Source organism: Cricetulus griseus, chromosome 6 (assembly GCF_003668045.3).
Source record: "Cricetulus griseus strain 17A/GY chromosome 6, alternate assembly CriGri-PICRH-1.0, whole genome shotgun sequence".
In the NCBI taxonomy this organism is placed as follows: Eukaryota; Metazoa; Chordata; class Mammalia; order Rodentia; family Cricetidae; genus Cricetulus; species Cricetulus griseus.
Window position 1 is genome coordinate 138917914 of NC_048599.1, and position 18938 is coordinate 138936851.

Genomic DNA, 18938 nt, shown 5'->3' on the forward strand with positions numbered 1-18938 from the left:
TACGTCTTAACTTTTTGTTGGACTCCCACCTCCAGACATCTTGGACTATTAAAGAGACTATTAAAGAGCTACTATCTTAGTCTCCCCAATGCTTCCCAGAAATAAAGTGGCATTCGGTGCAGAATAATCGTCTAATCATTCTGTTTGTGGACACATGGATGAGACACCTGTGTGATCTCCTGACTTGTCCTCCAGCCCAGAGGCCCTACTGTGGCCCTGGGGAGGGGCAGGGAGACTTTCAGAAAGCCCATCTATGCTGCTGGCAGACCAAAGACTAGGGTCTTTGAAAGCTCTGCTGGGGTCTTAGCACTGCCTCATGCTGACGAGTGCAGCAGCACCCCCCCCCCCAGCTTCCGTGTACCTGAGTGCCAGCTCTCAGAAGCACTTGGTTTGGCTGGGGCCAGGGCACCTCTGTTTTTCCACCATGGGACCCTTGTGGGTCTTACCTCCTCCCAAAAGATGGGGTTGGCCTCATAGCCACCCACAGACAAGGCATCCCCTTGCAGGCGGAGGTAGACAGAAGCATCGTGATCTCGGACATTTGGCATGTTCTGGAAGGCAGAGCAGAGAGGCCACAGGCGTCAAGCTGGCCGGGTAGGAATGGTTCCCATGCCCTGAGTTAGGCACAGCTCTGTAGAGACCTGTGTCTTCTCCTACACTAGAGATGAGCAGGGAAGGAGACAGGCAGAGAAAGGCAGGAGCCCCTGGCAGGAGCCCTGTTCATTTGTAATGAAAACGACCCAGTTAAGGGCTGCTTTCAGGGGCTCAGTGATTCTTTCAGCAACCAAATACTACTTTAAAATACTAACAGTTAGCTCTGCCAGGACCACCACCAGCACTAACACTCCAAAGATAAAGGAACCCCAGGGCACTATAGCACAGGATTGTGGAGACCCCTGGCGGCCAGGAAAGCTCCTGCTCCTGTCCCAGCAGGACGGTACCCACCTCAGTACTGATACTCTTCCGCAGGTCCCTATAACTCTACTAACACAGCACATGCTCAGCTCAGCAACACATGTCCACCCAGCAACTCTACTGCTCTCTGTATACAGGAAGGAGTCCACCCTACTCTTAGTGGGCACTATGGCCCTGCTCCCATTTTTAACCCAACTTCTAACCTCAATTTATTCTCCCCTAGCTGCTTCAAGCCCTGCTGGCTGCTTCCTCTTGGAAGTTGGCCTGATTGCTCCTGCTCTTCTTAGTCCCTCTGAAGCAGCAGCTGGCTAGATGACTCCATGCTCCTCTGTCACCATCACTGTCAACACACCTACCCCGTGAGCTCCTGACAGAGGCTGGCGCCTCGATCACTACATGACCTTGCTCTGCCTCAGCACAACCCATGCGCAAGTATTACCCACGCTGCAGAAAAGGAAACTGAGGGCTGAGGATGTGGCTCAGTTGATAGAGTGCTTGCCAGCAAGTCTGGGACCCCAGCACCCACAAACTAGGTGTGGTGGTGCATAGGATGATTGGGAGCTCCAGGTCATCCTTGGCTACAAAATAAGTTCAAAAGCAGCCTAGGCTACAAGAAAGGGAGAAGGAGAGAGGGGGAGGGGCAGAAGAGCGGGAAGGAGGAGCAGAAATAAGAAGAGGAGTACAGAAGAGAAAGATGGCCCATCGAGATGGCTCACTGGGTAAAGGAGCTTGCCACCAAGTCTGATAACCTGAGTTTGGTATGAGGTACCCACATGGTAGAACTCCATAAGTTGTTCCCTACATGCACACATGCCTAGACATACATATATACATACATACATACATACATACATACATACATACATACATACATACAGAGAGAGAGAGAGAGAGCGAGAGAGAGAGAGAGAGAGAGAGAGAGAGAGAGAGAGAGAGGAAAGAGAAGGGAGCTGGAGATCAGGATAATGATCACACTCTTCTAGACTGGATCTAGGAAGATGGGAAGAGTTTGACTTCAGACCCACAGCCTGGGCTCTGGCCCTGTTCTTGGCACCTGGATAAGGCAACCATCTCTCTGCAGAAGCAGGTAGGATGAGGATAAAAATGTAAGAAGGACATAGCCATGCCTTGAATGGGATGGGCCCATGTCCATAGGTCAGGGCAGAGTTAGCTAGGACCCAGGACCTGGGCAGTTCCTCAAAGCTGAAAGAGTTCTTGGCCACCACAGAAGATAGGCACCCAAGCCTTGAGTCCTTGCCTGTAGCCAGAGCCTGGTGTTGCTGTGGGAGTTCAATGTCCTGCAGCACAGGGCTGCAAGGTCCCAGGAGCTTTCTGAGTTGACATGGGCAGGGGCACATGAACCCTGGGGCAGTCTCCCAGCCTTAGGGCCTGCATCAGCACAGAGTGGGACCACAGTAATGTTCAGGGTCTGAGGCCTGGCTCAGCCTCCTGCCTGCTCCCAGCATCTGGCAGGGCCAAAGCCATAGAGCCCTCCACATGGAGGGATGGGGCCTAGGAACTCTCTTGCCATACCAGACTGTACTCAGCAGTCTTGGAGCATTGAGGGCTGGTGGCCCTATCCATGTTCTCTTATATCTAGTGGCATACAGGACCCTGGGTGACTATGTAACACCTGCAGCTTCCCTATGACTTTGATACTCTTGGGAGGGGGTGGCCAGCTGCAGTCCTTCCTTCTGCTTTCCAGAAGGGGAACTTTGTCAGGGATCGGGAAAAAGTAGCTAGGACTGAGGGTGGTACCCCTCAGTGGACACCTTGTGGCTTCCCTCCCTGAAACCTCAACCCAGGATATATCCCCTGCCCCCCTTTACACTAAATCTTCCCAGCCTCAGCTTGGTTCTCCTGTATCCCTTCATGGTCAGAGAGTGACCCCTGGTGGCCACCTGGGGAGCGGGTTCTCCTCATTGCTCTAAGCTTCAGTAGTCAGCATGGCTGTTCTTCCTTGTTCACCTACAGTACAAGGTAGGTGTCTCTGTGAGTAAGGACCTGTGTATTCAGGGGAGTTGCCCTGGGATTAGTGGTAGGTACCCACTAGACCCAGGTTTTTGCTATACTGTCTCCTTTAGTCACACTATGAAACAGCCGGGCTTGACATGTTGGAGGCAGGAAGGAAGCCAAGCTCATAGAGGGTAGGGGATACAGGCCCCAGGGACAAGACTTCTAGCATGGGGAAAAGGGGGCCTCCAGGTGTCCAAGACTCTCATCACTGGTCCCTAAACAAGAGCATTTTGGCCTCTCACACTCCTCACCCCACAGCCTATGGCTCAGCTCCCTGAACTGTCAGTCAAAACCAAATGCCATGCTCTGTGTGATGGACCTTCTCCATCAGCCTCAAAGCCCCACTGAGGTATGGCCTCCTCCTTCTCCAGGTAGCTCCAAAATATCAAATTGGTCCTTCAATCTTGGTTAGGGATGTCAGGCATCCCATGGCCAGCCGCATTTGATTGGCCTAAGGGAAGTCAGTTGAGTGTCTTTGGGGATAGTCCATTGGGACAGGATGTACCCTGTACTAGGTCTCAGAGCCCTGGAGCCCCTGGGTGTGTTCCCGTCCGGAACCCTTTGCCGCTCCTTTGCTTGTCTGCAGGATCCCCCTTTTCTCTTTGTGCAAAAACTGGGTCTTTCTCTGTTTCAGCCTTGCCTCCTGGAGTAGAAACATGAAGTCCCTCCAGTCAGTGTTGGCTGGAGAGAGGGTTCAATTCCCTTATAAAGAATTAGCAATTAGATGGATGATGGAAGAATAGAAGAAGGGAAAGGTGAATGAGGGAGAGGGAGGGAGGGATCATGGATGGGCGGTGGATGGAAGGCAATAGAGAAGAGGGGATGGAATGGATGGATGATAAGTAGATGGGTAAATGGCTGGGTAGATGGAAGAAGACACTGAGGAAGAATGAAGGGTGAGGGTAGCAAAAAGGATAGAAGGAAGGGAATGGATGGAGAGATAAATAGATAGAGGAGGGATCAATAAGAAAGAATAAGTGATGGAAAGGGAAGGATGATGCATGGGAGATAGAGGGGAGGAGAGAAGGATGGGTGCGGTGGGTTTAGAATGAGTGATGGAGGAGTGGGGAGACATGCTCAGATGATTGCTGGAGGGAAGCAGGGTGGTCAATGACAAGGTGTCAGAAAAATACCAGCCATCAGTATAGGAAGGAGCTGAGTTGGACAAGAGGAGAGAGTGATGGGGATGTCCTTCTGTATATGTTTCTCTTATTGGTTGGTGAATAAAACACTGTTTAGCCAATGAGGCAGGAAGATAGGTGGGACTAGGAGATGAGGAGAATTCTGGGAAAGGTAGGCAGGACCCATCAGAGATGCCATGCTACCAAAGGAGTAACATGCCGGATTATGGGTAAGCCGCAGCCTCATGGCAATACATAGATTAACAGATATGGGTTAAATAATTTAGAGAGAGCCAATTAGAAGGCCAAGCCATCGGCCAACAGTTTCATATTATAGCGTCCATGTGTTTATTTGGGGCTGAAGGGTGGCAGGACCTGGCAGGACAAGAAACTTTCATCAACAAGAGAGAGCTGGAGGCATTTAACTCCGGGTGCCTGCAGGTACACCAGGTCTGAACTTCCCTCAGCAGAGGCTCTCAGAGAGGTGCTGAGTGCCAGGAACCAGTGTCCTCTGAGACAGCACGGAACAGCATGGAACAAAGCCCTAGCTACCAGACTAGAGATATCAAGGACAAGCCAAGCCCTGGTCTCCAAGGTAGGCCATACCATCAAATTCACTGTGCCAACTGGGTCAACTCATGTAAGTCTGCCAGCACCCAGAGGTCTCCATTGCATAGAAAGGTGCCTACGTCTGAGGACCGTGACATTGTCTGTGACCAAGCTAGGTCTTAGGGCACAGTCCTTAGCCTCACCAGCCCTCCCACTGCAGAGAACCTGGCACCATCGATTACCTGAATCCCCTCAATGCGCTCAGTGACAACATAGGCATGGTGCATGGCCACCAACGGGACCTTCACTCCAGCCATCTGGCCCACAGCACTTGCCCACACTCCTGGGGACAGAATGGAGAGCAACTTAGCTGCCACCCAAGTGGACACAGGACATTCCTCAGCATTCCTGCCTGTCCTGACTTCCCAGTCCAGAAAGGGGTGGGACTAGAGCTGGGAGGAGCCAGAGGTACATCATTCCACCTGCACAGTTGACCACACAGGGTGTCTGGATGGAGCCATGCTCTGTCTCCACTGCTGCCACCCGCCGCACTCCGAAGTCATCCGTCCGCACACAAATGCCAGTCACTGGGCAGTTTTCAATGACCTGAGGTGGAGAAAAACAGCACCTAAAAACCATGTGGACATTTCTGAAGGCCTGACCTCTGTCCCCAACAGACTGGATAGGACCAGGGGATGCTGCTTCTGTGAGGGACACTTTCAGATATTTCCCTCGTTTGATCCCATCACAAGAAAGGAGAGCCCACTCCCTTGCTTTAGTTGGAAAACTTGTGCAGATGTGGGAGGGGTGAGGGCACTCGTTCAGAATAGGAGAGGACAGCAGATTGATTTTCAGTAAATGAGATTCGCTTGAGGAAAACCTTTTGTACATCACTTTGTTTTTTTGTTTTTTGTTTTTTTTCTTTTTGTTTTTGTTTTTAAGTTACGAAATGCTGTGTGCCTGTATGCCTTCATGGGAACACTTAGAGAAACACATTAAAATGCCCACAATCCTGCCAGACTTTTTTCCTTTCTTTTTGCTTATTTGTGTGTGTGTGTGTGTGTGTGTGTGTGTGTGTGTGTGTGTGTGTGTGTGTGTGTGTGTGTGTGTTATATGTGGTGTATGGGTATGTATATGTGCATGTGTTTGTGTGTGGTGTCTGTGTGTGTGTGTGCATGTGTTATGTGTGTTGTCTGAGTGTGTATGTGCATGTGTTATGTGTGGTGTCTGGGTGTGTGTGCATGTGTTATGTGTGGTGTCTGGGTGTGTGTCTGTGTGTGTATAGGTGCACGCATTACTGGTTATTTTTAACTATCAACTTGATACAACCTAGAATCATCTTGGAAGAGTCTTACCTGAGGACTTATCTAGATCAGGTTGGCCTGTGGATGTGTCTGTGGAGAATTGTCTTGCCTGTTAATTGACCCAGCGCACTGTAGGAAGCACCATTCCCTAGACTAAGTCTGAACTTTGTGAGTGGAGAAAGATAGCTGGGCATGTAAGCAGGTAACGTGGATGCATTCATCGCTCTCTGCTCTTGACTGTGGGATAACTGCTTGAGTTCTTAACTTTACTCCTCAGTAATAGACTATAACCTGGTTGTAAGCCCAGTCAACCCTGTCCTACTCTAAGTTATTTTTTCATCGGGGTATTTTATCACAGTCACAAACACAAAAGTGGGACATGCAGACACATCTGGAGGTCAGAGGACATGGGTGTCCTCCTCTGTCACTCTGCCTTGTTCCCTTGAGGCAGGATCTCTCACTGAACCTAGAGCTCACTGCATCTAGAATGGCAGACAGGAAATCCAGCAATCTTCCTAACTAACCTCCCCAGCATTGAGGTCACAGTCACCTACTAGATGAACGCTGGAAATACAAATTAAGTCCTCATGCTCATGCATCAAGTACTTTTATCCAGTGAGCCATATCCCTGTTTGTCATTTTTAGTTTTTCTACAATAAGTGTGAGGTTGAGGCAAATGAAGACAAAATGATAAGAACAGATGGTGGGGATGTCTTCTGTACAGATGTTTCTCTTATTGGTTGATGAATAAAGCACTGTGGCCAATGAGGCAGGATGATAGGTGGGACTAGGAGACAAGGAGGATTCTGGGAAGTGTAGGCAGACAGTCATGTAGGATGCGAGAGGAGTAACAGGTCTGGACTCTTTCTCCGGTAAGATAAAACCACGTGGAAATACTTAGATTAATAGAAATGACATAGTAATTAAGACAGAGCTAACCAATAAGAAGCCCAAGCCAATGGCCAACAGTATTATAACCAATATAGTGTCTGCATATTCATTTGGGACTGACGCAGCAGTGGGCCCAGGCTGGCAGGAAGAGTTATAACAAATAGATTCAGAGATTTCTCTGTAACAGAGTAGGATCCTTGAGTGAAAGGAGATGGTGGGAATGCAGATACCTGAACAGAATCGACCCAAAGGCTGAGAGGTCCCAGCTGGCCCAGGACCACATCTCAGGCCAAGGATGGTGCTTGTTCTCAAGCCTCAGGATTTGTAGGGAAAGGGGATGGGCTCAGAGCAAACACCCAGAGTTGGTAGTGATGAGTACCTGAGCTCCTCGAGCCACTGCTGCCCTGGTGAGGGTAGTGCAGGTGCCAGCGGGGTCCATGGTACCATCCTGTGGCACATACAGGGTCCCATAGAGGTCATCCACATTCATCAGTGGATACAGATCCTTGGTCTCTGCTGGGCTCAGCACATGGGACTCCACACCATAGGCCTTGCCTAGCTAGAAGGACCCAGAATTAATACCTGAGCCCATGGAAAGCATGTCTTTAAGCCACTAACCCAACCCAGGGCCCTAGGTCCAACCCCAACCCTGCTGCCTCTAGAAGTCTGAGCAGGTCTCCATGTCCAGAGGACCCCTTGGGTCTGCTCCAAGAGGGTGAAGGGGTGGAACCAGTGCAGGGGCAGGGTCTGGAGCCACGCCCCTTTGGCTCTAGCATCTGCTCCAGGGCAGCTTTGTGATGGGGTTGGGAGACTGAACATCCACTCCCAGAAATGGGCTGAAGTTCATTTGTGCAGTTAAGAACTTCGACCAGAAAGAGCTACAAATTGCCTAGTATGTCATAATAAAATTAAAATGATCCCCAGTCTCTTATTTCGGGTCTGAGGACTAGGTTTTCCGGTTGCCCCCAAGAAACACCAACATGATCCTGCCTTGGTGGCACTGTCAAATAAACCACACCCCATTTTAATTGGACATATGGCAGCCAATCAACTGGAGGTGATGACCTATTTAGCAGGGCTGTACCTGACTAGAGATGAGATTCCCTAAGAATGTTTTTCTTTTTGAGATAGGGTCTTATGTAGTCCAGGCTAATCATAACTATATAGCCAAGGATGACCTTAAACTCTGGATCTTTCTGATGGGGTAAGAGGCATGCACCACTGTACCAGGCTTCAGATTACTTCATAGGTAAAACAGTAACTCTGAATAGTTCAAAATTCAAGGTTTGAGAGCAGGTGAGCCATCACATACAGAGTTGTGGGTGAAACTCAGGGTTTGTGCACACCAAGCAAGCACTCTAGCAACTGAGCCCCATCCTCCACACTCCCCAGGAAATTGGAATGAAGCTTGTAGCCAAGCCTCTCCACCCAGGTAGTCCAGCCAGCAAAGAGCAGCAATAGGGTTTGAACCCACATCTGTAGAAACTTGTTTTCAGTGCCAAGGGGCTATTGCATGCACTCACCACTGGGGCCTCCTCCACTGTACCCCACAAAAAATACAGCATCCATGTGAGCTCCCAAAAAGGCACACACACCACCTTTCCTCCAGGGAATATAATCACCCACCTGAGCCCCTGCAAGAGCTCGCCCAGCTTTCCCTAGGAGCATACCCACCGACATAAGCCTCTTGTACTCATCTAAGCGCTGCCGGTTAGAGGCGATGAAGAGACCGCCATTCTGGATCCAGCCTGTGTGCATCCCAGTCTCCTTCTCCAGATCATGGCTCACCACTTGCCGGGTGTGTGCCAGAAGCTCCACCTCCACATCACTGGGCCGCAGCTGCCACAATAAGCCTGGCCCAGCACAGGGCACCATCAGTCCCCTGCAAGGTGGTACCACACCCACTTCTTCCAGCCAAATAACAGGCAGCAATGGGGAGCCCAGGGAGGCTGAGTAGGACGTAGCCTGCCTCAGTTAGAGGTTAGGACTATTCTGGGGCAGGTCGAAGTGACAATATCAAGGGCTCCCATCCACATGTGCCATCTATGTGCCAGATTGGTACAGAGTCAAGCTAAGGGTGACCTCAAGAATCCTCAGAAGCTCTTGAGAAGCCTAGGCTAGCCTCAAACTTGCTATGTAGCCAAGAATGAACTTGAACTCCTCCTCTTTCTGTCTCTGGCTCTTAAGTGCTGACACAATAGGCCTGGGCCACCAAACCTGACTTTGAGAGGTTATAGGTAAAATTCATAGGCAGCAAATAGTTGAGTTCTAAGTCACAGAGCAGGCGAATATGAGACAGGAAACTGGCTGGACTCAGATATCCCAGTCTTCCTAAGATTGCTGCTTTTAAGTGGCAGAGGCTGAGTAGTAGAGGCCAGAAATAAGGCTGGTCTGATGTGGAGAGGCAGAGCTTGACAGCCCAGCTGGTCCTGGCCTTGGAAGATGGGGTGAAGGCCTAGAGCAGTGGTTCTCAACCTTCCTAATGCTGCAGCCCTTTAATACAGTTCTTCATGTTGTAGGGACCCCCCAACCACAAAATTATTTCATTGTTACTTCATAACTGTAATTTCACTGCTATGATGAATCATAATGTAGATAAAAAAGTCCCCCTCCCAAGGGGATCATGACCCACAGGTTGAGAACCTCGAGCTTAGAGGCAGTACACTGTGCACTGCCAGACTGGGTCAGCTCTCCACGCTCCAAGTTCAGCAGCCTCATGCTGGCCTCTTGACAGCAGCTGATGTACAAGTGTTTGCACACACCAAATTGGCACCTGTGCACCAGCATGCCACTGAGGCTGAGGACATGCAAACTGTGGGTGCTTAATGGTTGTGCACAGGGTCAGCCAGGAGAGTTCCACAGAAGGTGAAGTCCCTACCACACAGGTCCATACATACTCCAGCAGGCATGCCTCTACCCGTGGGCTTTCTCTGGGGAAGGGGCTTCTGCTCTTGGTTCAGACAGCTGCCTGGACCCAGCTTCACCCCGACCCAGAGGGCCACAGGTAGTGCCTACCATTTTCCCTAGCACAGCTTTCTGGAAAAGAGAGTCTGGCTGGCCTTCCACCCCAACCATGCATCTTTACTCTCCCACTCTGCTGCCTCTCCCAGACAGACCCCAGCCGTGTCCCACCCACCCACCATCACCCAGGCTCCCACCTGCTGTGTGCCAGGTGGTCCCAGAGGTCAGTCGCTCTCTCTCCAGCAGCACTGCTCGGCCTACACCCAGCTTGGCCAAGTGGTACAGGGTCTGGCAGCCCAAGCTGCCCCCTCCAATGACCACAACATCAGCCGTGCTAGGCAAGGGCTGGCTTGGTCCTTGGGGCAGCACTGAGGAACCTTGTGCCTTCTCCTTCAGGGTCCGCTGGTACGGAACACTCTTCTCAGTGGCGGGCCTGGCCTCCCTGGCTAGGGGCTGTAGCCCCAGATTCCGAGCATATCTCCCTTGAGGACAGGTTGCAGCTACACGTACGGCTCGGCTCAGCGAAGCCATGGGGACTTAGGGCTTCTGTACCTTGGGGAGCCAACAAAAGAGTCAGGCTGGGTGGGGTGCAGGACAGACACTGTAGGAGTTGACTAAGTGTGTGTCCACGTCACTGAGGCTCACATACTACATCGACGGTCTTCTTTCTGCTGCTTCCCTGTGATGAGTGTTCACTCACTCATTCACTCATTCATTCACTCACTTGTTCACTCACTCACCTGCTCACTCACTCATTCACTCACTCATTCACTCTCTCACCCACTCACTCACCCACTCACTCACTCACTCACTCACTCACTCGTTCGCTCACCTGTTCACTCACTCACTCACTGGTTCATTCGTTCTCTCACTCACGTGCTCACTCACTCACTCGTTCACTCACTCACCTGCTCACTCACTCATTCACTCACTCATTCACTCTCTCACCCACTCACTCACCCACTCACTCACTCACTCACTCACTCACTCGTTCGCTCACCTGTTCACTCACTCACTCACTGGTTCACTCGTTCTCTCACTCACGTGCTCACTCACTCACACGTTCACTCACTCACCTGCTCACTCACTCATTCACTCACTCATTCACTCTCTCACCCACTCACTCACCCACTCACTCACTCACTCACTCGTTCACTCATCTGTTCACTCACTCACTCACTGGTTCACTCGTTCTCTCACTCACATGCTCACTCACTCACACGTTCACTCACTCTCACCCACTCACTCATTCACTCATTCATTCATTAACCCATTCACTCACTCACTCACTCACTCACTCATTCAGCATTGATGTACTGAGAGTTGGATATACATCAGGCTCCAACTGGTCTCAGGGGAGACAGCTCTGGGTAAGGTGAGGGTGTCAGAGAAGTGGGGTTGGCACAGCTGGCAGATATCCCAAATGAGGCCTAAGGAAGAGGAGTTAGGGGACATGAGGACTGCTGTGGAATATTCCTTTACACTGTGTGGGCTAGGCGTAAGAAAGGGCCCCCATATAGGGAGAGATACTTTGCTCAGCTTAGACATGCCTAAACAAGACAATGGGACAGACTTAGTACTCTTCCTAGGGGATCAGATGGGAGGTCGGGTGGGGGTAAGTAGAAGGAGCAGGAGGAGAAGAGGGAGGGGGAACTAGGATTGGAATGTAAAAAAATAAATAAATTTTTAAAAAGAAAAGGCCTTCAGAGGGACACTTTGTGTCTTCACAGGACATGAGGGACCCAGACAGCATAATATAGAGGTGAGATCATCCAGGGCCTGGTGAGAGTCTAGCTGAGCTTTCTGAGTGTGTTGACCTGTCATAGTCTGCACTAGAGACAGGCCCTAGAGCTATTGGACAAGGCTTGAGAGGGAAGACTGCAGCCCCAGAGGAGCCGTGACTGCACTGATAGGAACATGTGCATTCACCTGCACACAGAGAGAGCCAGGGTAGCCATGTGAAGGAGGCAATGGGGCAATAGCCCCAAATGGGTGCTGGCAGTAGACCCAGCAGGGCCCTCAACCCCACATAAGCTATTGCTCCTTCAGTGGCTCCCAACAGAAGCCAATGGAGGCTGTGGTGTCCAGATACTCCCACCCTGCCCCAGGCATCTGAATTTCAGATGGGACTCAGGTACTGGCTTAAGGGGCCTCACTTCTCTCTGTTCCATCCACAATCCTTCCAACTACCCTAAGAGCTCATCAAGAGTCCCTCCTTCAGGAAGCTCCCCAACTTCCTATCCACCAACATATAATAATAAGAATGTACCAGGAATAGTGGTACCCAGGGCATATCCTGGGGAGTGGATGCCTGCCCAGCATAGAAAAGGAAGGATGCCTCCAAAGGGTTTCTTGTGCTCTTTCCTGGGATGAGCAGGAAAAGCAAAGCTTTGACTGTGACCCAGGGTTCTGGGGTGAGTGGAGCCAGCTTCCTTAGAATTAGTGACTGTTACCAAGTGGCCAGTTGACTGAGACGGTCACTTCCATCCTCAGGTGTGGATGAAGGCTGTGTGCATTCACTCACTACCACAGAATGATCTGAGGCCCATGACTCTGGTCTCTATTTCAGGGGGAGAGACTTAGGCAATGAAAAGCTTCCTAGGGCAGCCAAGGTCACAGGTCTCTATTTGGCTGTACTGATCCAAAAGCCAAATGTTCCCCTGACCACCCCGAAACTGCCCCCAGCCTCGGGACTTGGGTCCACTATGGCACCATATCCCACTTGTGAGCACTCCTGAGCCCTCACTGGACACAGCAGGAGATAGAGTGGGACGTAGCCAAGCCATCCACCTTAGCACCTCACCCCAAGGGTAGGGCCCACCTCAGTACTTCACCCCCAAGGGTAGGGCCCAGGAGTCTATGCTGAGAGGCCTGGGGGTGAGGAGTGGTTGCATTTGCAGACAGGAGTTGTCCTTGGCCTTACAGTCTCTCAGGCCATCCCCATGCCTACAGTGACAGCTGCCAGTCTCCCTGGCTTCTGTGGATGAGATCAGGTGTTCCCCTTAGCAGGAGTCCATACATACCTTAGTCTAGATTGTCCTTAGTTTTCCAGAAGCTCCTGAGGGGGTCCTAGCGAGGGAAAGTCAGCATGATATGGACCCAGTAGAGGTTCTGCAAGCCAGGCAGTGCCTCCTCCTTAAGTCACCACACCAGGCACCACACACCTGCCAGAGCCACCTCCTTCCTCTCCAGACTGTGTCCAATGCTGCTGGCCCGGGAGCTGCCACGTGCCCCTTTCCTGCCAGTCCAGCCAGTCATGGCAGGAGTGGGGGATGGAGCAGCCAGGCCCCCAGCCTTCTCCTCCTGCTTCAGAACAGCTGTTTCATTAACTTGCCCTCTGGCCCCTGCGACTCCCTCCCTCATCTTCCCAGGGATCAGGGCACAGGACACATGGAATGAGCACTCAGCCACAGGCCCAAGGTCTCAGACATAGGGCCCTTTCTGAAGGCTGCAACAGGGTGGAAGGGGGCCCAAGGAGGAAAGGCACTCTGCAGAACCCCCTCCCCCATAGGGGAGCCCTCTCCTGCAATCCCACAGTTACCTATGGTCTTCCCACCTATTCCATGGTCCCTTCAGCCCAAGGCAGAGGGAGGTCCCAGCTAGCCAGCAGTCAGTTCCAACCCTGCCAGAACATTGCCCCTCCCTTCTTTCCCAAGCTGCATCTGGGTCTAGCTGAACAGGCCACCCACACCCATGCTGCTGCCCCAATGTCCCCGCCTATAACTAGGGAAGGAATGCACCTCCCACTACCCCAGCTTCCTGGCCAGCCCAGCTGGGGCAGCAGCCAAGTGGGCAGTTCTCCTAGCTGGCCAGAAGATCAGGGCTGTGAAACCTGAGCCTAGCTCTGTGGGTGACCCCCCTCCTCTCATTTCCTTCCTCATCACTAACCGGGGGGACTCCATATTGCTGTGGTGAACCTGGGCATTCTGTCTCCCCATGCTTGCCTACCCTGGTTCCCCAGCCCCTGAACCAGCTGGCTGCATGGGTAGACCATCCTTCCTTGAACTGAGGCCCATGGTGAGGTCATCTTGGCACAAGAATGTGTCTCCAACTCCAGCTTACTCGATCCTGGGACCAGACAGAAAGTTCACTGTCCAAGGAAGCCAGCAAGGAGTCTGTGCTGACTTCGAGGGGGCTGCCTTCCCCCCTCCCCGCCCCATCCTGCTCTTTAGATCCCTCTCTGTTTCAGAGTCCTATCTTCCTCTGACTGCTGGGAATGCCTGAGTCCACACAGGCCACAGAAGGAGACAGACAGCTGCCCACAGTCTGCCTATATGCAGGACATTGCATCCATTCCAGACAGAAGAAGATACCTGAGTGAATCCGGAAGAACCAGTGTGTTTCAAAACCTCTAGATGCCCAAAGAATCAAAGGAGGAGCTGGTACCAGATGGGCCCCACTTCTGCCCCAGGTGGGACAGAAGGATGGAGATTTTGTGTGCAGCTCTACTCACCACAAAGGAACGCCCAATCAGGAAGGGACAGGGGTATTGGGTGCTGAATTCGCCACTAGATACTTGTACTCTTACTCACATGGAGCTGTCCAGCTGCCTGCCTTGCTGCCAGCTTGTCTCTCATGTACATTTACTGAGCACCTACTACATACAAAGTAGCTGCTGGGGACTAGAAATACCAAAGACCCAGGCCTGGATTAGAGGGGCTTGGGAAACAGGAAGCAAAAACGGAGGAGAGAGGCCCTGGCATGGCTGACTGAAGAGCTGCTTTGCAGCTGACCAAAGTGGGACATTTCAGAGGAAGTGGCAAGGATTCTTTGACAAGCCTGTTGCCACAGGTCTCAGTCTATGCCTTGAAGGTTGGTTGTTCCTGGTCTCACCAGCTTGAGATTTCTCTGAACAATGTGGGATCCTGAGACAGGGAAGGGAGCTACCTGGCCCCTTCAGATGAAACCTGTCCTGACAAACTGGGGTCAGGCTAACCTGTCCTGACAAACGGGGGTCAGGCTGTGCTCACTAGGCAGGGTGACAGGCTGAGTGGAGGCATGGAAACAGGTCATGGCCTATGTCTTTTTGAGTCCCAGCCTCAGTGGTGTGTGAGGGAGGGTCACTAGGTCAATATAGCCCTGGGGGCGGTATCTGGGCCAGGTTCATACTCTGAGACTGACACTGGCAGCTTCAAAGTTGTCCTGAAGCAAGGCCACAGCATAGTCACCTGGACTTTGGATAGGGGTGGTGGCTGGAAGCTGGGCCTGGTGGCTGGTCAGCATTGTGGAAGTTGTTGTTGACCCTAGCACGTCACCTGCTCAGGTCAAGGAGAGGTGGGAGGGGAGGCTGTGCCCCTGAGTGCTGGAGGGCAAAGCTCACATCCAGGGGCGGAAGGGCAGGGGCCTGGTGACCCTTGCATGAATGCAGCCTGCTCTGCTCACTTCTCCCACTACCCAGGCAAGATTGTCTCACACCTACTCCATTCTATCCCATGCCCATCTCACCCCACCACCTTACCCCTCCCACCTTACTCCCCCACCCTACCCAACCCCAGTATTTTGATTCTCCTGGTGTATTCGAGGGGCATGGGGGGAAAATGGCTGCTCTGTGGGTAGAAACAGCAACGGTTTATTCCAAATTGCCAAAGCTGTCTCTAGGGGAAGGCAGAGAGAAGCAAGAGGAATGAATCTCCAGGGTAATAAGAAGAGCATTACTCTGGCAGAAGGCGGGGGTGGGGATGGGGGGGTGGGGGTGGGGCTGGGGGGAGGGCTATGAGCTGGAGGGGGCTTTGAAGTGTATAACAAGTATTTGTGAGCAGGTGGAGGGAGCCTAGAGGCTATAATGGACTTTGATAAGCTGATAGGGCACCACAGACACACGCAAACGAGAGAACCGTGTGTCCCTTTTGCCAGAGATAAGGGAAATGACTTCTTTTGGTAGTGGGAAGCAGTCTCACAAGTTCCTGAGGAATGCTGGCTTTTATCCACCAGAAATCCTCCTATACTACAGGGTGAGTTCATTTCTGGACATCTGGACTCCATTTTGAAGTTTGTGGCATTGGAGTTTCCTTTGGACCTGACACTAGTACACTATAAAGGAGACCACAGTACAAGCAGGGGTCACCATTGATCCCATTCTCTGGGGTGGGGGGTTATCTCTAGGCCATGACCCTTCCAAGGTGCACAAACTCAAACAAGAGTTGTGACAGACTGGCCTCTCGTGTCCTGAAAACACCCCCCCCTCCACTTCCAGATCTTTCCTTCTAACCCAGCAGGGCTCCCATTGCTGGCCAGCCTTCCAGGGCAGAAGGGTTGCTAGCCACACTACCTGGGTAGAAGTCCCCTAGCAGGAAGGTGTTGGAGGGAAGGTCTCCTGCCAAGCTCCACATGTGGCTCTGGAAGAATCCAGAGCAAAGAAAGTAGATTGAATATGGCCAGTAGACAGAGAGACGGGGCAGGCCGGGGGGGGGGGGGCACATAGCAGCATCATGTGGAGAATGAGTAGCTGGGGGGAGGGAAGCCCATGAGCAGGAGGAAAGTTGGGGTGGGGAGAAGGTAAAGAGGACTAGGATGCTAGGACTTTGTAATGTGTAACTGGTTCTTGTGATACTGAGGGCGCTTTGATATGCTAATGGCACCAAAATAGCTATTTCTCCCTTCTGGCTTCTGGAATTTGGAGAAATGGAGTCTCCTTTGGACCTGACAAGGAACAGGTGCACAGGAGCCTGGGTGCTCTGCGGCAGTCACTCTGGGCAGTGCTGGAATGGAGGACTGACAGGGGCCAGTTAACAGGCATCTGTGTGGTGACCTCTCTGAGGGAGAGTGATAGCCTCTGTCATGGTAGAGATGAGGCAGAACACAGCTCTGGGGTGCCAAAGGTCACAGGGCACTGACAAGTCTCTAGGGCATTGTTAGAGGCGTTGTTGGGGTCCCCAATATTTAATTTTTCCAAGAAGAATGTATAAAGTCAAAGGGGCTGTGGGGATGGTTCAGTCAGCAAAGTGCCCCCTGCATAAGCCCCTGAGTCTGATCCCCAAACTCCATGTTTAAAAAAAGTCCAGGCACAGTGGCGAATGCCCGTAACCCCATCACTGAGGAGGTGGCGACAGGAGGCTGCTAGTGTCTGCCTCACCTACTTGGTGAGTTCCAGGCCAATGAGACCCTGTCTCAAAAAAACAGGGATACAGGGTAAATCAGGTGTTGGTAAATCGAGGACCACCCACATTCCAGAGCCAGGTGCTCCCCAGCCACCTGCCCTCAGTGACCCAGCAGTCCATCACCAGCTGCCAAATGCCACACATTTCCACTGTTGCCACATTTGCCTACTAGGAGCCCCCATAGAACAACAGTTGCAAAACTTCTTAGTCCTAATGAGCTCTCTGTTTATCACTGTGTCTCCTTTTAGACTAAGGAAGCAACAAGTCTCCAAAATATTTCAGATTGGTATGGATTTTTGTATGATGATAAAAATTTAAGGTTATATTTGCTACAACATACTATATGTGATTCAACTCTGGTTTAGGATATACTGTATATGATGATGAAATTTCAAGGTTACAAAGGTCTACTCAGATTAACAAAAGCTGGTTTAAGATGTATGGCTAACTACTTACGTCTTTGCTAACTGTTCAGCACCAAGCTTCTAGAAAATTTAGATAAGTAACAACATATGTTTGATAAATAAAGTATATTTGATAAATAAGATTTATAAATTTCTAAGTAAAAAAGTTTCTACACCCGGATAAGCCTCTCCACCGATGCAGTAATCCAAATCAGATCAAATCAAACCAAATTAGAAAAAGCCCACATTTAATGGATACAGAGCTCCTGGATGGCCTTCCAGATCCCCAGAGAGGAGACAGGAAAGGGAGACCAGAAAAACCACAAGTCTGTTCTCTGGGGGACAGTTTAAATACCCTGTGGGAGTGGTGGTGAGCATCTCTGGGGGAAGGGGCCATCATTTGGCAGACTTTCTGAGATACAGTAGGGTTTGGAAGGAGATAGAGAGTAGGGCTGGAGTGGAACTTCCACCATAACTTTCTAGACCCTTTAGGTATATGGATGCCAGGGGCTGGAGCGAAGGTTCTGCCATAACCTCCCAGACTCTTTGGGTATATGGATGCCAGAGGCTGGGGTGAAGCTTCCACCATAACACTAAGGTCTACTCAGATTCAAGTAATATTTGTCCAGCTTCTTTGTCTTTGTTAGTTTGCTAAGCTTTAGCTATTCGAATAAACTGAGTCATACAAAAAAATGTATGACATTCTATAATAGTATACTATAAAAGATGAGTAAAGTTCCCAGTCTCTCCATGGACTAAAGTTTACTGAATATATGGTTTATTTTGATGCTAATGGATCTTCAACTCTAAACTTTAAGGCTCAAACATAACAGGTGCAAAGCTATAAAATCCTAATCCTATAAAAGCTATTAACTTACTGTAAAATGTTAAAAATAATTAAGACAGGAACATTAATAAGTCACTTTATAAATGACTAAATTCTTTAGTGTGTTCAGAACTGTACTTGCAGCCATGCTAAGTACTAATGTACTTAATTACACGAATAAGATTTATTTAGCCTCCTGTATATGCTTCCAAAGTTAAGCTTAAAATAAGTAAGTAGAAATGACCAAAGTTTGTTTAGTTTAGATATACTTAATAGATAATGGTCCTCAAAACTTTTCAGAGACCTTCTGAATATGGTATTTAAAATGTTTAATGGAAGAAGCTCCCTATGACAGACAGAGACCCCCAACTCCTAGTGACCCCAAGGTCTCCAAAGAAGATGATGGAGTACAGAACTCTACCTGGAGCTTGCTTTAAATGTAAATATGTAAAAATGAAAAATGTTTCAGATCTCCTTCCCTCTCTATGCTATTGCTATATTAAGACTTCAAAAGTTCAGAATTTTAACATTAATCAGTAGAATTCTGATAAGCTATTAGTCTGGCTCTGAAAGGCACTGACTACTGTTATCATAGTTTCAAGCTCAAATTTTTATTTTTCCTTTGGTTGTCTTCTAAGTATAGACTTAAAATTGCTTCTCATTCTGCTAAAAACACATGTCTAATCTATATACACCCAGTATTCTGGATAGAGGAAAGAGTGTTCATGTTTTTAACCCAGAATCATTTTTGGGTCCCCAAGCTTCTTCAATGACTCAGAGGCATGAATTTACTGCCTTTTCCACAATGTAGATTTCAGTACAGATTACAAACAGTGGTAATGCTAACACATCTA

At 50.2% G+C, this 18938-nt stretch overlaps 1 protein-coding gene across 7 annotated transcripts in view; it reads right to left on the reverse strand.

Moving 5' to 3' along the window:
• Sardh (sarcosine dehydrogenase) overlaps nt 1-13458 on the reverse strand; it is a 63269-nt gene extending 49811 nt beyond the window's left edge. Inside the window, exons 1-9 of one of the 7 annotated variants that reach the window (XM_027423021.2) lie at nt 13299-13452; nt 12922-13060; nt 12781-12826; nt 9955-10309; nt 8471-8649; nt 7176-7355; nt 5084-5207; nt 4844-4944; nt 447-551 (exon numbers count right to left, since the gene is read on the reverse strand). In XM_027423021.2, coding sequence (XP_027278822.1) covers nt 447-551; nt 4844-4944; nt 5084-5207; nt 7176-7355; nt 8471-8649; nt 9955-10288 — 1023 coding nt within the window. In that variant the 5' untranslated portion in view covers nt 10289-10309; nt 12781-12826; nt 12922-13060; nt 13299-13452. Of the gene's footprint in view, nt 1-446; nt 552-4843; nt 4945-5083; nt 5208-7175; nt 7356-8470; nt 8650-9954; nt 10310-12780; nt 13064-13298 lie in introns of all 7 variants that reach the window. The other 6 variants (XM_027423018.2, XM_027423019.2, XM_035446643.1 and 3 more) reach the window with 6 other exon arrangements.
• Nucleotides 13459-18938: the final 5480 nt, after the last annotated feature.